Here is a 17,967-nt window from a genome sequence, read left to right on the forward strand (position 1 = left end):
ATTATAGAAAAAGAAAAACGTTTCTTACACCATGTTTATATTTTAAATACACTGTTGTATTTTTCAAAGTTCAGGATCAATACTTGATCTCACTTTCAAATATTTTTCTTCAAATAACCAAACTATTGACCCAGATTTGGCTCCATACAACCCTTCCTCTGATTGGCTGACCTTTCCTCCTCACCTTATCTTCACCAATCACCAGTCTGCATGGTCTAAACCCTTCAGAATTAGGAGCTGTGTGTGTGTGTGTGTGTGTGTGTGTGTGTGTGTGTGTGTGTGTGTGTGTGTGTGTGTGTGTGTGTGTGTGTGTGTGTGTGTGTGTGTGTGTGTGTGTGTCCGTGTCCGTGTCCGGGCTCTCCCGGCAATGGGGAGGAGTGACGCTCGGGCAGAGACGTGGCAACACGTGACGTCATCAGAGTGGGTCGGCGGTTCACTGATGTGAGTGTCGCGTTCGAGCAGCTAGCAGGTGAGTGTTACGGTTCTGTCTCAGATACATGTGTTATCCCCCTGGAGACGTAGATGAAGATGGTGTGATATATGATATTCACGTGTACGTGTCGCCGGAGCGGAGTGTGTGTACACGTGTCCAGCTGAGTGTGTGCTAAAGGAAGCTAACAGGAAGTGGTGAAGCGTCGCTTAATGAACGATTAATGAACTTTGGATCAAAGTGTCACTGTTGTTAACTTCTACAACATGCAGCTGAGTGCGTTGTCTCTACTGACTGAACACAGACATGAGAGGAAGTGTGAGTTACTGCTGTGTGAGTGTGTGAGAGAGAGAGAGAGAGAGAGAGAGTGTGTGATTGAGTGAGTGAGTGAGTGAGTGTGTGTGTGTGTGTGCTGTCCGTCCCTGTGTGTGTGTGTGTGTGTGTGCGTGCATGTGTGCGTGCTGTGTGCGTGTGCTGTCTGTCTGTCTGTGTGTGTGTGTGCGTGCATGTGTGCTAATGTGTGTGTGCTGTCTGTCCCTGTGTGTGTGTGTGTGTGTGTGTGTGTGCTGTGTGTGTGCTGTCCGTCCCTGTATGTGTGCGCGAGCGTGTGTGTGTGCGTGCTTTGTGTGTGCTCTGTGTGTGTGTATGTGTTGTGTGTGTTTGTGTCAGGCTGTGTGTGTGTGTGTGTGTGTGTGTGTGTGTGCTGTGTGTGTGCTGTGTGTGTGTTGTCCGTCCCTGTATGTGTGCGCGAGCGTGTGTGTATGTATGTGTTGTGTGTGTTTGTGTCAGGCTGTGTGTGTCTGTGTGCGTGTGTGTGCGCGTTAGGATGCACTGGTTTGAGTTTCTCATATAATAATGTTGATACCTGTGATCTGATCTCACTGATATTGATATCCTTTGTACGTCACTGTAAGGGACTTATTGAATCATTTGATGTTAATGGTAAATGTGCTGCATGGACATAACAGTGATCTAGTTTTATCAACCATTCCAAGCTCTTTACAGCTCAAGTCACACACACACACACACACACGCACACACACACACACACACACACACACACACACACACACACACATTGAAGAACATGTATTTAATGTAAATCAGTCTATATTAGCAGTCTATGGCCAATACCTGTATTAGAACAGATTATTAACTAAACAAGTAGAATCTGTCCTCATCTTTTTGCAGCTACAATCAGGTGAAGGGTAAAAGGCTAAGAAGATGATGGAAGAGAGTGGGATTGAGACGACACCTCCTGCTAGTCCTACACCTCCTCTGGTGGTGGCTGCAGCAGTCGGCGCCCCACCACTGACCACAGGTACGACCTGACCTCTGTCCTCTGACATGTGAGACAAACTGGGCAATCCATGTCAACTTCCAATATTTAATGATTCCGTTACTTTGAAGGTGACATTCTGACATCCCAGAATATAAATATATTTTGCAACATGGATGAGCTATGTTGTTGCAAAAGTGAATCCAGTTAAGCATTATGGAAATATGAATGTTAAGAAAATGATCCTGTGAATGTACAGTGCATACAGAAAGTATTCAGACCCCCTTCAGTTTGCTCATCACTTTCCCAATACCATCCCAACGGTGAAGCATGGTGGTGGCAGCATCCTGCTGTGGGGGTGTTTTTCAGCTGCAGGGATGGGGCGACTGGTCGTAATGGAAGGAAGGATGAACATGGCAAAGTACAGACACATTTTGGATGAAAACCTTGTCCAGAGTGCTCAGGACTCAGACTGGGGACGAAGGTTCACCTTCCAACAAGACAATGACCCTAAGCACAGAGCCAAAATAACACAGGAGTGGCTTAGGAACAACTGAATGTTCTTGAATGGCCCAGCCAGAGCCCTGACTTTAACACAATTGAACATCTCTGGAGAGACCTGAAAATGGCTGTCCACCAACTTTCCCCATCCAACCTGACAGAGTGGCAGAAAATCCCCAAATCCAGGTGTGAAAAACTTGTTGCATCATTCCCAAGAAGACTCATGGCTGTATTAGCTCAAAAAGGTGCTTCTACTAAGTACACAAGGGGTCTGAATACTTGTGTTCACGTGATATTTCAGTTTTCCTTTTAAATTACTCTGTGGTTGTGTCATTATGGGGTGCTCAGTGTAGATTGATGAGGAATATAATGAATATAAATGATTTTAACATAAGGCTGCAACATAACAAATGGTGCAAAATTGAAGGTGGTCTGAATACTTTCCGAATGAACTGTAGATTGAATCACATTCACAGCTTCAACAGAAGCTCCTTTATCTGCCAGTGGCTCTAATGTATCCTTGAGTGATGACTTGAGTTATGACATAGCACGTCAAATTTTCCATCACTGAATAAAAATGATCTTTTCACAGATTGTTGTAAGATGTCCTCCTCTTTATGCGTTTCTTGGTCACAATTCTCTAAAAAAAATTATGTTTAGGGACTCTTATCGAAAATGTTTGATGGGTGATGTAATGCTACTCGATTGAAAAATATTGATTATTGAACAGACATATTGACAATTGGTGTTTGTTTTTCGATCTTTGTGCTTGTTGAGCTATAATGTTGTTACATAAACTCCAATAGGACTGAATAAGACTTGAGACAATGAACAAAAAAAAGTGAAGATGAGATGATGTTATATGTGACCAGGTGTAAATGGAGTCTGTCGTTTCAGGTGTGTCAAGCCCTCTGTCGGTCCCCGGCTCCAGTTCCATGTCCATGGGTTCCCCCTCAGTGGCCACCACTCTCCCCCCTCCTTCTCTGACAGCCCCCCCCTCCCTCTCCTCCCAGTTCCCCCCTCCCTCCACTCTCACGTCCCCCTTCCCCAGCCGCTCTCCCTTCCCTCCGTCCACCTCCCCCATCAGACCACTTCACCCCTCAGCTCCTGGTGGGCTGGCCCCTCCTGTAGGCCCACCGATACCCAGCTTCTCCATGAGCGCAGGATATGACATCACACGAGGTCATGCCGGTCGAACGCCACAGACACCACTCATGCCAACGTTCTCCAGCCCTACCACCATGCCAGGTACTGTCAAACTGTTCACACTGCACAGTCAACATGTTTCATACAGCAAGATCTCCAGTTAAACAGCCCTGGGAGAAGACTGGATATTTAAAATCCCCTCACGTTAACTGTATGGGAACTATTGGTCTATTATCAAATTATTAGAACTTAGTTATTAATTATTAGAACTTAGTGGTCAAAGATGAACGTCGCTGTGACCTGACAACACGCCTACCTGAGAGTCATCTGAGGGAAACTCTAGTAGTAGTCAAACTCTACTTCTAACATCTCTAGTTGAAAGTTGATACATTATATTTGACATTCTACTCATTTAGGGTTTATTCTTTTTAAATATCTTGCAGGTGTCATGTCCAACGCCATGGTCCAGCAGCCGGCCATGACAGGAGGATTAGACACTGGATCTCCCATCACTTTCCCCGAGGAGCAGGAAGATCCCAGAGTGCCTGGAGACATCGGCACTGGTGGAGGCATCTGGGGCTTCATCAAGGTAATAAGTCCCATTCTGATCATATCTCTTCATCCATGAAGGTGATCAGTCCCATTCTGATCATATCTCTTCATCCATCAAGGTGATCTGTCCCATTCTGATCATAACTCTTCATCCATCAAGGTGATCAGTCCCATTCTGATCATAAATCTGACTGGAAGTTATTTGAAGCTACACCAACCACAAGATAGCAGAACATATGAATTAATAGTAGTAATAATGATGCTAATAATTGCTAATAAATGATGATGATGATGATAATAGTTGGGTAGTAGAGTCAGAGTTAGACAAACAGCAGGAGACAGAAATCAAAGTCTCTAGGCCAGTTGGCAAACCATAGACTATATATAAAAATGGACATTGTCACTGGGTAGGGACAGTGACTGTAACCACCTGTATTCTGTGGAATGAGCAGCAGAGGGCGACATTAGAAGAGAGAGTGAGACTGTCCCTGCCTGTTTTAGACTCAGATAAACAGAGAGATAATGATGCCTTTTCTTATCGGCCCATCACTCACTGTTGGGTCGCTGGTGGCACCACTCAATGAGAGCCTGATGCAGCTCCAGAGGAGTCACATTTTCCTCTGCTCTGTCGTCTGCAACACCATCATTTTCAATTCTGTTTGTTGAGAGTTTTCTAACTTTAAGAGCAAATGAGTCTTAAGGAACATGATGTGTGCACATAGACTCTCACAAACACACTCAACAACAGATCTCATCACAGACAATTTAATGTAAAAACAATTCTCAGTCTTTTGAAGGTTTTATGTAATTTTTGTCTCCACAACCATCTGTCCACCCCCAGTTTGAGAATCACTGGTTTAGCAGCATCACAAATGGTGTAGCAGCAGTGACTCTATACTCCAAGCTCACATGACAATGAAGTAAAAATGAAAAAAATGTTATTTATCGCAATCATTTCTGGGACAATATATTGTCCAGCATAAAGTAGTTATCTGACATGCACAAGGGACATGCAGTATATACTGTCTGTTGAGCCCTTTGCCGTGGTTCTCTGGTGGACCAACAGAACTGTTTCTAGATAACCTCAGATGATAGTGAACACCACTGTGGGTATTTGTTCACCATCGCTGGTGCAGCTGTAGTTAACCCCAGGTGTTTCAGCTCAGTGTCCTGAGTCACTTCATGTGTTTTGTCTGTGTCCTCAGGGAGTCGCAGGAAACCCTGTAGTGAAGACAGTCCTGGACAGAACTAAACACTCTGTGGAGTCCATGATCACCACTCTGGATCCTGGCATGGCTCCGTACATCAGTAAGGCATCATCATCATCATCATCAGTCATCGGACAACATATACAAATATTCTCAATAACTGTCACTGTGTCACTGCTCCCCAGAGTCCGGTGGGGACATTGACATTGTGGTGACTTCGGACAAGGAGCTGAATGTGGATGCGGTCAGAGACGCCTTCCAAGAGGTGTTTGGGATGGCCATGGTCACCGGAGAGCCCGGTCAGTCCAACATCGCCCCACAGCCCGTGGGCTATGCAGCTGGTGTCAAGGTCAGAGCGCTGCTCATAGTCCAACCTCCATTTTAACATTCCTTTTACATTTCCAGTATTTACAGAGGGGAGAAGTAATGTCCTGTAGCAGAGCTCTACATCATGCTTCATCATCCTTCATATCAGCTTTCCTTCATTGTGTTGTGGAGCTGCAGTTGGAGTTACATGAACTTCCCGTTCAATCAGGAGAAAAGACTGAATGTGTTGTTAAATATTTGTGGCTAATTGTGGTTAAAAAAAAAATCTTTGAAAATGATTTTACTGAATGTAGGGCTGCCACTTACAATAACTTATTAATTATTTTGCTGATTACTTGTAAGGAAAATAATAATTCAGAATAAAAGATATTAATATTTGACTTAAAAGTTTTAAAATAATTGTGCGCGCGCGTGCAGGGGGCTCAGGAGCGAATCGACAGCCTGCGTCGAGCTGGTGTGATCCATGAGAAGCAGCCGGTCGTCTCGTTGGAGAGCTTCATTGCTGAACTCTTTCCTGACAAGTAAGAAGATAACGTCTGACTGACACCAGCACGTCCGGAGAACCAAACCTGTTCAGTTTGTTTAAATAATAATACATGTTTTTTTGTCATAATCCTTGTTTTCTGTAGGTGGTTTGACATCGGCTGTTTGATCCTGGAGGACCCCACTTACAGCATCCGTATTGAGGTCTTCACCCAGGCAACGCCTCTGGCTCTGGACCACGTCCAGCAGGTGAACGTCCACATGTAACACACACTAACATTTAGTTTATACTCATGTGGTCAGTCATGACTGGATCAGATCGGTTACATAGCATTCAGTTTTTTTTATTAAAGACAAGTTACAGAATTGAGTTATACGAAACTAAAAAAATGAGGACTGGAAAATATCACGGAATCTGTTGTGCACCAAAACCCAACACGGTGGTTACAACACCACAGTCAAGTTAAAGCTCTGAGGCTGTCCTTCATGAACCGTTTCTTTTTGACGTCCATGGTGAAAGTGACAAACACTTCCTGTTTCACGCGTGTATCACATATCATCCCGTGTCACTTCTCGTGTGTTTTCGTGTGTAAAGTTCTTTGGAGACATTTCTCCTGGAGAACGATTGAAAGCCTGTGATTACAAGACAGCGCGTTGTGAACGGTACAGAGATCTGACCACTGTGACAGTCTTGTTGTGTGTCCGAGGCGTTGGTCTTCCAATAGACAGCAGCTGGTGGTCAGGGCAGATGAATTTGTAGATGGTGCAGTATCTTAGATTATTAAAGCGTCTCTGTAACTCTCCCTGTGCAGGCTCAGTCCCTGACTCCTCCTGACTACAGTCTGCGCTGGTCCGGTCTGATCGTTCCAGTGGGTGAGGTCCTGGAGCGCTGCCTGCCCAACATCAACAGAACAGACTGGCATCAGGCCATGACGGGCATGACCCGACGCCAGATGATCCAGAGTGCTGCCAAAGCTCTGGCTGGAATCTACAAACAGCAGCTGCCGCCCAGGACTGTGTGAGGCTGAAGGTTTCAGCATTTGTCTCAGACTGAGAAACAGGTGGAGGCACGTTGGAGTGAAAGGCGGTCATGGGACAGAAGGTTCCTCGTTGCTCCCATCAGTGTCCCGTCTGTGTCTGCGGGGCAAAGCCAAATGCTCTTTACTTTAAAGTGATGTTTACTGACATTTCAGCGTGTCAGTTGAGTTTTCGTGAAACGCCTTTTCGATAACAAATCAATTCTTTGTTGCCAGCTCAGTCTTTACAGAAGACTTAATTATCAACTGATCATCTCTTCATTTCCCTGAGGGATTTTTACACCATGTAAATGAAGATCAACAACCCTAAACTTAACTGTGGCCATATTTAGTTTTATTGTTTTGTTTAGCAATGCTTAACGTTTTTTAGAGATTATTATGTAGACTGTGTCCCAGTTGTGTTCTATACTCTAGAGCTTGTAACAGAGCCAAAGAGACGCAAACAGAGAGAGAGCACCCGACCTTCCTGACCCACTGAATACTGTTAATTTGACCTAATCACACTCAAGTGGAAATACACTATTCTGGCAAATAGTACACAAGGTGGTGTCGCTCCCGTTCCTGTGTTTGTAATTAATACTACATTTATGTCATGATTTACTCTGTGCTAAATTGATTGAGCACAAATTATTTGGGAAAATACAACATGTAAACTTTAAGAAATATAATGGTATTAAAGATGTATATCTGATTTCCACAATGAACGTCTGAGACAGTTTCCCACTGAAGATTTTGAGAGGATTGAGTCCACATGAAGCAGTTGTGAGTCGGTCCGACGAGTCAGACGAACAGAACATGTTCACTTTGACTGTTCCTCTACTTCACATGATGCACTAAAGCCTTTAAGACTCGGTATATATTGTGCAGCTGGGACACAATTAGAATCGTCTGATGGGTCAAATGATGTCATCACGTTTTCGATGACATAACATACACGTATTCACTCTTGGTTGTTTTTTTTGCAGAATATTGTTGTCCTGTATGCATTTTACTCATGAACACATTCTGATAGTGAGTCATTGCAGCGCGGATGCAAATTTGTCAACATTTGTCAAAATTGGGTGATTTGGGTTATTAGTGTTGATATGCTGAGTTCAGTGCAACAGAACCTCGATGGGCTCAGACGACATGTGGAGCTGTTGATGAGCCTGAAGATGTTGAGATGTAGCGATTTGGACGTAACGACGAGTGTCAATATTAACTAACATACTTGACTGACATAATTAAACCATGTGAATGTGAGATTAAATCACAAGAGAATGGTTTGTGGGCATGGAGCTCCATAAAGCTTCCATTCTTCACGTAATTTACATCGTTGAACATGAAGGCTTGTGACAGTCTCCTCATAATGTTAGGGGGCAAATTTAAATGAAGTGAGGTTTTGTTGTTGTAGTGGTTGTGAAATCTTTTTTTTTATTGATGTCATCATAGCTAAGCCCTGTCTTAAAGTTCACCCAGCAGCAGTAGCTGTCATGTCCGAAATCCGATTGATCATTGGCCCTGATTAACATCCCTCTGGTGATCCGATTACAAGTGGACTTCATCTCGGATGAACGGAGCCGTTGTCACCTGTTTCACCCCTGATGAGTTTGCATCCTCGCTACAGTAACCTGCGATCTGATCAGAGGGAAGTAGGTCAGAGGTCACCGTTCTGTTGATGAAGTGTGTCCTCTCACCGTGCCTTTTTAAGTCAATAAAATGAATTACTTTTTTCATGATGGTTTGTATCACATGCTGCACATTACCCTATGATATAATTTGGTGTATTCACAGAGCATACTGCAAATACTTGACAGTGGAGCTCTGCACTGTGATAATGCTGAATAACAGTAGACATGTCTTTCTTCAGTACGTCTACAAGGGTCAGCGCCTGCAGTGTTACAAAATAAACTGTACTGAGGATGGGAGTAAAGAGCTCAAAGAGGAGCAACCCTTCTGTAAAGTAAAACAACTTGTGGATGGAACAGTTTGAGCCCAGGAGAAGCCTGGTGTGGTTTATTTTGTTTAGCTTCCGCACACGTTTCTAATCTGCTGAGCATTCAGTTAAAGCTGAGGATGGGTATTAAGAATGTTCACATCAATTATTCATAATCTTCAATAAGCTTAAACGTGAACCCTCTGACTCCTCTGCTGGCTGCCTTTAGATTGTATCCTCTGACCTTGGAGGTCAGCGAATGCAGTAATGAGAAGCAGTTCTACTGCCGAGAGGAATACATATGATATAAAGATATCTTGCTCCCAGAACCCCGGGGGTCATCAGGCCAATAAAACCCCAGCTCCCCTACGACTCTGTCTCAACTGTCTCTACTACAGCTCTCCTCTGTAGTTTCTTTGTTTACCGCCATCTTGTTTGTAGTACACTGACCTTTGACCCCAGCTTCACAAATGGGCTATCTAGGTATTAGGTTAGATTTAGTTATGTCAGCTATTTATCTTTTAAATAAATGTTTCTAATTATACAGTCTAGTCGCCTGGTAGTATTGCCAACCTCTGACCCGTAGAACTCCAGATCCTTCCACCTCTGCTGACTACGGATATGGTGGTTTAGGTTGTAGTTGCTCGGATGTGATTATTAATCATTGACAGTTAGTATATTGTAAATCATTTCCCTTCCTTTGAAGGGTGCTGCCCTTTGATAGTAATATCTTATTTATTAATCACAGAGTGTGTATATTGATTTTGAACTGGAGCCTGTCGTACACCCTCCGGTGCAGCAGGGGGCAGTGTGCAGTTGGTAGTACAACGCGAAGAAGAGGAACGTTGAGAAGCGCATTGCGTCGAGCGTCGCCATTGGCTCGTGGTCCACACTGTCGAGATTCCAAAGAGCCAACATCCGCCATTAAGAAGCCAAACCCCCTTTCATTCTGACGAGGAGCAAAAATATTCAATTCGGACGCGTCAGTTGTTGTTGACCGCTCACACCTCAACGGTTACACCAGCACACGAGATATCGCGGTTCGGTTCGTTCTGTGGCTTCCACACTACTCGCTACTCTGCAACAATGGCGACCGCGGCTGCGACCCCGACCGGCCAGAGGAGCACGTGCGGCAGCGGCACTCCGCTGAGTCCGACACGGATCACCCGGCTGCAGGAGAAGCACCAGCTCCGGGACCTCAACGACCGGCTGGCCGTCTACATCGACAAGGTCCGGAGTCTGGAGTCCGAGAACGAGGTCCTCCACCTGCAGATCAGCGAGAAGGAGGAGGTGAGGAGCCGGGAGGTCGGCGGACTCAAAGCCCTGTACGAGACGGAGCTGGCCGACGCCCGCCGCAGCCTGGACGACTCGTCCAAGGAGCGGGCCTGGCTGCAGATCGAGCTGGGCAAGATCAGGAGCGAGCACGAGCAGCTGCTGCACAGGTACGACCCTCGTAGACCCTCCACACGCGGTCGGGACGTTAGAGACTCACTTTGATTTTCGAGCCATTATTGCGACATGACACACGGAGCTCCACCCATTGCGCCCAGCGTCACTCCCGCTCGACCAATGGGAGAGCAGGGACTCACCGGAACCGTTCTCTTTTTAAAAATACACCAGTCCGTGCTCACTGTCAGGGCAGGAACTGTGACCGTGTCTCGTCCTGAACGAACAACAGCTCACGATTTCTTTAGAGAAATGAACCCTTGGTCAGTGAAGGCAACACGGTGCGGTCAGGGTCTACCACCGGGATGTGTTCTGAACCAACACCAGGGGTTCTGCTGCGATGGAAGAGGTCCACAGATGTGTTCAGACATGTCAACTACATCCTGTTAATATTCCTCTCGTATTGATTTATGGCCTGCAACAGTCACTCGATTAGTTATCGCCAACTATTTTGATAATGGAAAATTCTCTGGTTTCAGTGTGTTGTTCAGGTGCATGTAGCAGTCACCATAATACACAGAATTAGAAAAAGAATATAAAATAAGGTTAATGAAAATAAAACGGAATACAATAAAACAAGATAAAATGAAATAAAATTCACACTATTTACAATAAATATGGGCGTCACAGATGGTTAAATGTGAGTGTGGTGGATTACGTAAATATAACGTGTAATGTCCATGGGGAAGGAAGGGAGGTGTCAGTGGGGGTCCCGGGCCTTGTTGATGAGGCTGACGGCAGAAGGGAAGAAACTGTCTTAGTGGCGGGAGGTTTTGGTCTTGGCAGACCTCGACCTCTTTTCATTTCAAAAAGTTTGTGTCCGGGGTGGTAGGGGTCTGCTACGATCTCTCCTGCACGCTTGAGAGAATGTGAATATGTTCTGGTTTCTTTGCTCACCCGGGACAGTAAACTAAATATCTTTGGTGTGTGGACAAAACATCATATTGGAGTTTTGGGAAACACAATCCACATTTTTCACCATTTTATGACATTTTATGAACCGAACAACTAATCGATTAATGGAGAAAATAATCGACAGATTAATCGATAATGAAAATAATCGTTAGTTGCGGCCCTAGACTGATTGAACATTGGATGTCGTAGTCATTTGTATTCACATTGACCCCGCAGAGCCTGACAGCAGCAACTGTTACTCACAGCTGTTGAAGTGCATGAATGGACCTCAGTCAACGTGTGGCGAGTCTAGTTCATCTGTGGATTACAATATCTGTCAGTTGACCAACTACACAATATTAATTTTAGGTTCCTCTACTAAATGATGAGCGTAGTTGTGTTTTTCGACTCTGTGTGAAGTTACGATGTGAAGAGGTATTTTTGACTATACTGCAGTAATCTGTGCTGCTCTCTGATGAAGCTGTTGTATGATAAATTGTCTTTCTAAAAGTGCCAGGTAGTTGCTGTGTCCAGTATTGCCGACTGAGAATGTTCCTGTGAAGTGAGGGCCCGTGGTTTAATGTTGACATGCTGTACCACCCTACATTCCACTCATAGTTTGTCCACTTCAGCCCCACCCCATCGTAACCCTGAGGCTTGGCCTCTTTGCTGTCCGACCCACGGAGAGAGTTCCATGTTGATTTGGTTAACCCAGGCTTAGGGCTCGGAAATGGAAGCTCATGTGTCTTTTGAATATGAAGTATGTGCTTTTCATCTATACATGTTCTTGTTGTGAATCTCCCTTGGCACCTTGTGATTCAGTTCTGATTCACAGGGCTTTGTTTCAGTTTCAAAACTCACACACGTACAAACCACATGCACTTGTATAAAACGAGAGAAAAGATTAACACCGCCAGTCTGAAACAGGGTTGTCATGGCACCAAAATTTCAAACTTTGATACAATACCAGTATTAAAAAAAACATACTTTCAATAAAAAGAAAAAATGATTCCAATCCAGGTACCCCCGGGCTCCATTACTGAGCAGGGACTCGCTCAAACACACACTTTGTTACCCTCGACGAAACGTAGCTGTAACATACTCAAAATATTACTAATGCCGAGATCACGCCACAAGATTTTAAGCCCGATTCTCCGCTCGCCGACGAATTCTGGAGCTGCAGCAAATCAGAGAAAAATCAGTGTGAAATCAGGGCTTGTGAATCGCCACTCAATAGTTATGTGTGGACGACCAACGACTCACCGAGCCCTCGTCGACGTCCGCCAGATTTCTATCAGCATAAATATCTGGACCAGTCAGGAACCATCTCCTTTAGTGTGAGCTGTGAACAGGCAGTGAGTGTTAACCTGAAAGTGAAGTGTGTCCGAGGCATTAAACATTCTCTTGACGCTCATGTCAGCAAGCTGTATCAGACATGTTAAAGGGGCAGTAAGTGATTCTAAACTACCCTGGCAACCTGACAACACACACTTCAAAATAAAAAATCTTTCGTAAATCTTAAGTAATTAGTAGTAGACTAATTCTTTAGTAAATTGCAGTGTGATTGATGGTCACAAGCAGACACACCATCACACACTGTGTCTCTTCCTCCTCATTCCAGCTACAATAAGAGGGACCAGGACGCGGCTGGAGCTCAGGCCAGATCCCAGGACCTGGAGGCCCAGCTCAACTCCAGAGAAGCCACGCTGGCTACAGCCCTGTCTGAGAAGAGGGGCCTGGAGGCCGCGCTGGCTGACCTGCAGGAGGAGCTGCAGGAGGTAAGAACATCAACAGACTTCTACATATTAAAAGTGTACTTGTTAGTGTTCTCGTCTTTAGTTCTGAATTGGTTACAACCGTTTTTAACAATGTTAATGTTGCACATTAGATATATTGTTGGTTTATTATCATATTTAATAATAATGAATATATCTGAAATTTTAAAGTACTTCAGTTTCTGTATCAGTGCTTTTGAAACCTTTCCAGTAGTATAATGATATACTGATAACATGATCATTTATCAGATAAAACAATTCTCGACTTTCTAATCTAGAAAACCAATCTGCATCCATCTAAATGTATTTTTAACGTGCGTGTGTATGGTCAGCTGGATGCAGGTCTCACACAGGCCAAGAAGCACCTGACAGATGAGATGCTGCTGCGCATTGACCTGGAGAACCGCTGCCAGAGTCTGACGGAGGACAGTGACTTCCGTAAGAGCATGCACCAGGAGGTGAGGAGGGTCACAGGGGGTCTCAGCTTCTCCCACAACACACAAGTCGATGGTCTTGGATTCTCAATATGGCTGAGGAAACGGTGTGTAAGAGCTGAGTGTGTTCTGTAATCCAGGAGGTGAAGGAGGCGCGGCAGCGGTACGAGAGCCGACTGGTGGAGGTCGACTCTGGACGGAAAGAGGAGTATGAATATAAACTGACTCAGGCTCTGACTGACATGAGGAACCAGAACCAGGAGCAGATCAACCTGTACAAGGACAATATGGAGAGTACCTACCTGACCAAGGTGTGAACACACACACACACACACACACACTCACTCACTCACTCACTCACTCACTCACTCACTCACTCACTCACTCACTCACTCACTCACTCACTCACTCACTCACTCACTCACTCACTCACTCACTCACTCACTCACTCACATCACACACACACACACACATACATACATACATCACACACACACACATACATACATCACACACACATCACTCACCACACACACACACCTTTGCTCCTCTCACTGCCTTGTCTGAGGCTCGTTTGTCAAAGCATGAAAAAGACAAATCTATAACAATAATGTAGTCATATGCAAGTTGACCAGCTGGAGGCTGTTTTTTATTTAGTGAAAAGAATAAGATGGCCAACCTGGCAAACAACACTTAAGCAACTTCCTGTGTGTCAGGAAGTGACCGAGTCAGTTCCTCTTTGAGAGTGTGAGGTACATCTGTGTCTCTGCAGCTCCAGGACCTGCAGCGTCTGTCAGAGATTAACGGAGCCTCGGCGTCTTCGGCCCGAGAGGAACTCCAAGAGTCGTCTGTGAGGATGGAGAGCCTCAGCGCTCAGCTGGCCGCCCTGCAGAAGGAGGTACACATCCCAGTTCCACTAATATGGTCAATCATTCGTACACAGAACTGTCACAGGATAACAAAGTGTGTTAACTCTGACACGCAGACCCGTGGTTGGCGTGATCGTATCCTGGAGCTGGAGGCGGCGTTGTCTCAGGAGAAAGACACGAGCCGCAAGTTGCTGTCGGACAAAGACCGGCAGCTGGCGCAGATCCAGGCCAAGATGCAGCAACAGTTGAACGAATACGAACAGCTGCTGGATGTTAAACTGGCTCTGGACATGGAGATCAACGCCTACCGCAAACTGCTGGAGGGAGAAGAAGAAAGGTGAGGGCATCAATTTACTTTCTTCTTCTGGTCCCAGACAGAAACGCACACCTCGATGTGAATGTCCCTTTGTAAATCAGTCCATTTGACCTTGTGTTCACTGTGATGAGCCTGGATGTCAAAATGTGGTGCCCCCCCCCCCAGACTGAAGCTGTCTCCCAGCCCCTCGTCTCGAGTCACGGTGTCCAGAGCATCGTCCAGCAGCCGCAGCGTTCAGACCACTCGGGGGAAGAGGAAGCGCGTGGAGGTGGAGGAACAGGAAGCCAGCAGCTCCGTGTCCATCGCTCACTCTGCGTCGGCCACAGGACCCATCTCCATCGACGAGATCGACACTGACGGGATGTTCATCTGCTTCCACAACAGTGGAGATCAGGTGAGCTGGAGTGACACTGCTGGATGACGTGTAGAGATATTCTCCCTGTTTCTTCATCCAGTTGATGACTGTCTGTCTGTCTCAGGACCAGGCCATGGTGGGATATGAGATGAGTCAAACAATTGGAAATGCCACAGCCACCTACAAGTTTACTCCCAAATACGTTTTGAAGGCTGGACACAAGGTCACGGTGAGTGTTGCCCAGTTCCAGTTCAATTTTATTTGTTGAGCATTTTTCTTTTGGCCTTAACCATTGTTTTGTCTGAATGGTGTTTTTATCAGCAACATTACTTCGACGGGGTTCTCACTTCACTGCACAACTGCTCTAGTTGAACTTGAATGATCTGCTGACATCAGAGTCAACAGCATTCTGATTCCGATCATCAAATCAGCCGACTGGTTTCAGTTGATTCAAAGTCTCTTAGTGTGACACTGTTGAGTGTGAGGAAGTTTGACCGTGTGTGTGTGTGTGTGTGTGTGTGTGTGTGTGTGTGTGTGTGTGTGTGTGTGTGTGTGTGTGTGTGTGTGTGTGTGTGTGTGTGTGTGTGTGTGTGTGTGTGTGTGTGTGTGTGTGTGTGTGTGTGTGTGTGTGTGTGTGTGTGTGTGTGTGTGTGTGTGTGTGATTCTCGTCTGTTGTCTGTTGTCTGTGCAGGTGTGGGCGTCTGACGCTGGTGTGAGCTCCAAACCTCCCACAGACCTGGTGTGGAAGAACCAGTCCTCCTGGGCTTCGGGCCAGGACGTGCATGTGGTGCTGCTGAACCCTCAGGGAGAGGTACACACACACACACACACACACACACACACACACCACACCACACCACACCACACACACACACACACAGAGTACAGTAAAGTGCACTGTAACACACATCTGCATGACAGATACACGGGTGTTAATGAGTTAGTCTGACCCTGACAGACTGAGAACACCCAGTCAGACCTCTGATAAGACCCTGGTGGTCCGCCCCACAGTCTGGGTACAGAATGTATTTGTTGAACAAGACGCCCGGTGTGTCGCAGGAGGTGGCGAAGAGAACCACGACGTACAGGACGACAGGAGGCGAGGAGCAGGGTGAGGAGGAGGAGGAGGAGGAGGAGGAAGATAACGGGGTGGAGGCCGTTGAGGAAGACCTCTTCCACCAGCAGGTGAGACTGCACATTATTATCACAGGATACTGTCTCTACATGTACATGTATATTAAGGGACACTTTCCACCACAGCAACACAAATTAGTTCCTAAAATGTTCAACAAAAAATAGATCTTTGATATAAAATGATGAGGAATGGTATGTGGTTGTTTGGGTTGACGAGCAGAGGGACGACCGTGTAGAGTGGTGGGCTGCGTCACAGTGTTGGTCTGTTCCTGCACGGCGTCCAGACTGTAGTCGGGAGGCAGGGGAAGTTTCACTGGACACAACACGACACTTCTTCTTTTAATTTAAACACACACACTCACGCAGTAGGTGTGTCAGGTCGGGGATATGTGTTGTTAATTAATTTGCTCTGTTTTGGGAATATGTGCATCAATTGCACTTTTATTTGAAGTGCCATCCCAACATTTGACTCAACGTTTCAGTTAAAGGATAAACGTGACATGAGTTGTGACTATAACTGATAAGATCTAAAATAACTGAAACAAGTGAGTTTCTCTCCTTTAAACCTCGTCATTATGACGTCTATTTTCTACAATGTGATGATGCGTTTATATGTAACATGATGTTTGTGGTCACTGCAGGGAGACGGACGCTCCGCCAAGAGAGGCTGCTCCATCATGTGATCGCCCCCCGCGCCCAGCCAGTCTGCTGACAACTGTAATACTATAACTATTTTTCTATCTTTTGTAGTGTATTTCAATAAAGTGTTTGAATTTTATTTTATCTTTTTATTTCTCATAAAAATACCAGACTGCATTTGGTCAGTGTATTTTTAACAGAAACACCAAAACAACGTGGGGACTGAACCAAATCTGTATTCGTAGTTCAGGACCTTTGTGACTCAAGGACACACTGTTTTTAATTTTGTAATTTTATTTTATATTTTATTGTTGGTGCTTTTCTTAAGGTCTTTAAATCACAAGAGCAGCCACTCGATCTCGGTCGTTAGTTCAGGTCATGGGCGGCTTTAGATCACTTTTACACTAAAGCTCTGTCACAGGAATCACAAAATGTCAGCAGTTACATGATATAGTCTTTTTATTCTTCTAGATTAGAAACAAAGTGAAATGCCACGATTGTATGATTGTATTCACAAGGAAGAGGGGACAGTTGCTGGGTCACCTGTCGGATCTGAAACTGTAATGACGAGTTGTGTAAAAACGATCGGACCTGAGGAAACGTCTTTTGACAACGTTCTGTTCCACGTGGCCTCTTGAATGTGAGTTTCTCTTCTCAGAATAAGAACTGCACAACTCAGTGAGAAGTGTTGAACTTTTGATATTTGAAGTGTTTGAAGAACTTTAGTCCGTGTGTTGTTATGCATGCTGTTGCTGTGATCTTTATAGTTGAACGATTAAATGTTTTCATGTACTTGTGGTTTTCATTCATCGTTGTGTCTGTTTCTGTGTCATGTAGCGTGGTACTACTGTAGCGTAACTCATTAAAAAACACTAAACTGTAGCTGCTCGTAGCAAATTTAACAAGGATCAGTATATATATATACATCCGATGATGGTATAGTTTATGGAGTTACATTTCCGAGCGAAGAGAAGCGTCTGCACAAAACATCCAGATCATACTGAAAAGTGCGAGGGCTTTTCCTGAATAAATTGAACATATAACCTGATGCAGAGGCTGAATATGACCGACTTCTGCTCTATTCTGAGAGGCTGTGAACTCAACAGATACTGTCGACTGGTAGAATGAGGGAGGATACTTTTGTTTGGTTTGATTACCATGTGAATGTACAGGATTATGTTTGGCCTGTGAACCATCTTGTCATATTTTGTCCAAGATGAATACAGA

General features: G+C 45.1%; 2 protein-coding genes across 4 annotated transcripts; both read left to right on the forward strand.

The window, feature by feature from the left end:
- The first annotated feature begins 312 nt into the window (after positions 1 to 312).
- prrc1 (proline-rich coiled-coil 1) lies at positions 313 to 8,676 on the forward strand. Of its 3 annotated transcripts, none has more exons than XM_035625315.2 (9): positions 313 to 469; positions 1,622 to 1,751; positions 3,108 to 3,458; positions 3,800 to 3,945; positions 5,114 to 5,216; positions 5,302 to 5,465; positions 5,861 to 5,964; positions 6,073 to 6,175; positions 6,739 to 8,676. In XM_035625315.2, exons 2-9 carry the CDS (start codon positions 1,655 to 1,657, stop codon positions 6,946 to 6,948), a joined length of 1,278 nt encoding a protein of 425 aa, XP_035481208.1. In that variant the 5' UTR covers positions 313 to 469; positions 1,622 to 1,654; the 3' UTR covers positions 6,949 to 8,676. The 3 variants fall into 3 exon arrangements, with proteins under 3 accessions (XP_035481208.1, XP_035481209.1, XP_035481210.1); XM_035625316.2 differs by having other exon boundaries at positions 320 to 469; positions 1,599 to 1,751; XM_035625317.2 differs by lacking the exon at positions 313 to 469 and adding an exon at positions 499 to 748.
- A 1,081-nt stretch (positions 8,677 to 9,757) lies between these two features.
- Positions 9,758 to 17,532, forward strand: lmnb1 (lamin B1). Its single transcript, XM_035625287.2, has 11 exons — positions 9,758 to 10,320; positions 12,840 to 12,996; positions 13,326 to 13,451; positions 13,568 to 13,738; positions 14,200 to 14,325; positions 14,413 to 14,633; positions 14,778 to 15,006; positions 15,092 to 15,196; positions 15,659 to 15,778; positions 16,027 to 16,152; positions 16,743 to 17,532. The coding sequence occupies exons 1-11, from the start codon at positions 9,965 to 9,967 to the stop codon at positions 16,782 to 16,784; spliced, it is 1,779 nt and encodes a 592-aa protein (XP_035481180.2). The 5' UTR covers positions 9,758 to 9,964; the 3' UTR covers positions 16,785 to 17,532.
- The last annotated feature ends 435 nt before the right edge of the window (positions 17,533 to 17,967 follow it).

This window comes from Scophthalmus maximus, chromosome 2 (assembly GCF_022379125.1).
Source record: "Scophthalmus maximus strain ysfricsl-2021 chromosome 2, ASM2237912v1, whole genome shotgun sequence".
In the NCBI taxonomy this organism is placed as follows: Eukaryota; Metazoa; Chordata; class Actinopteri; order Pleuronectiformes; family Scophthalmidae; genus Scophthalmus; species Scophthalmus maximus.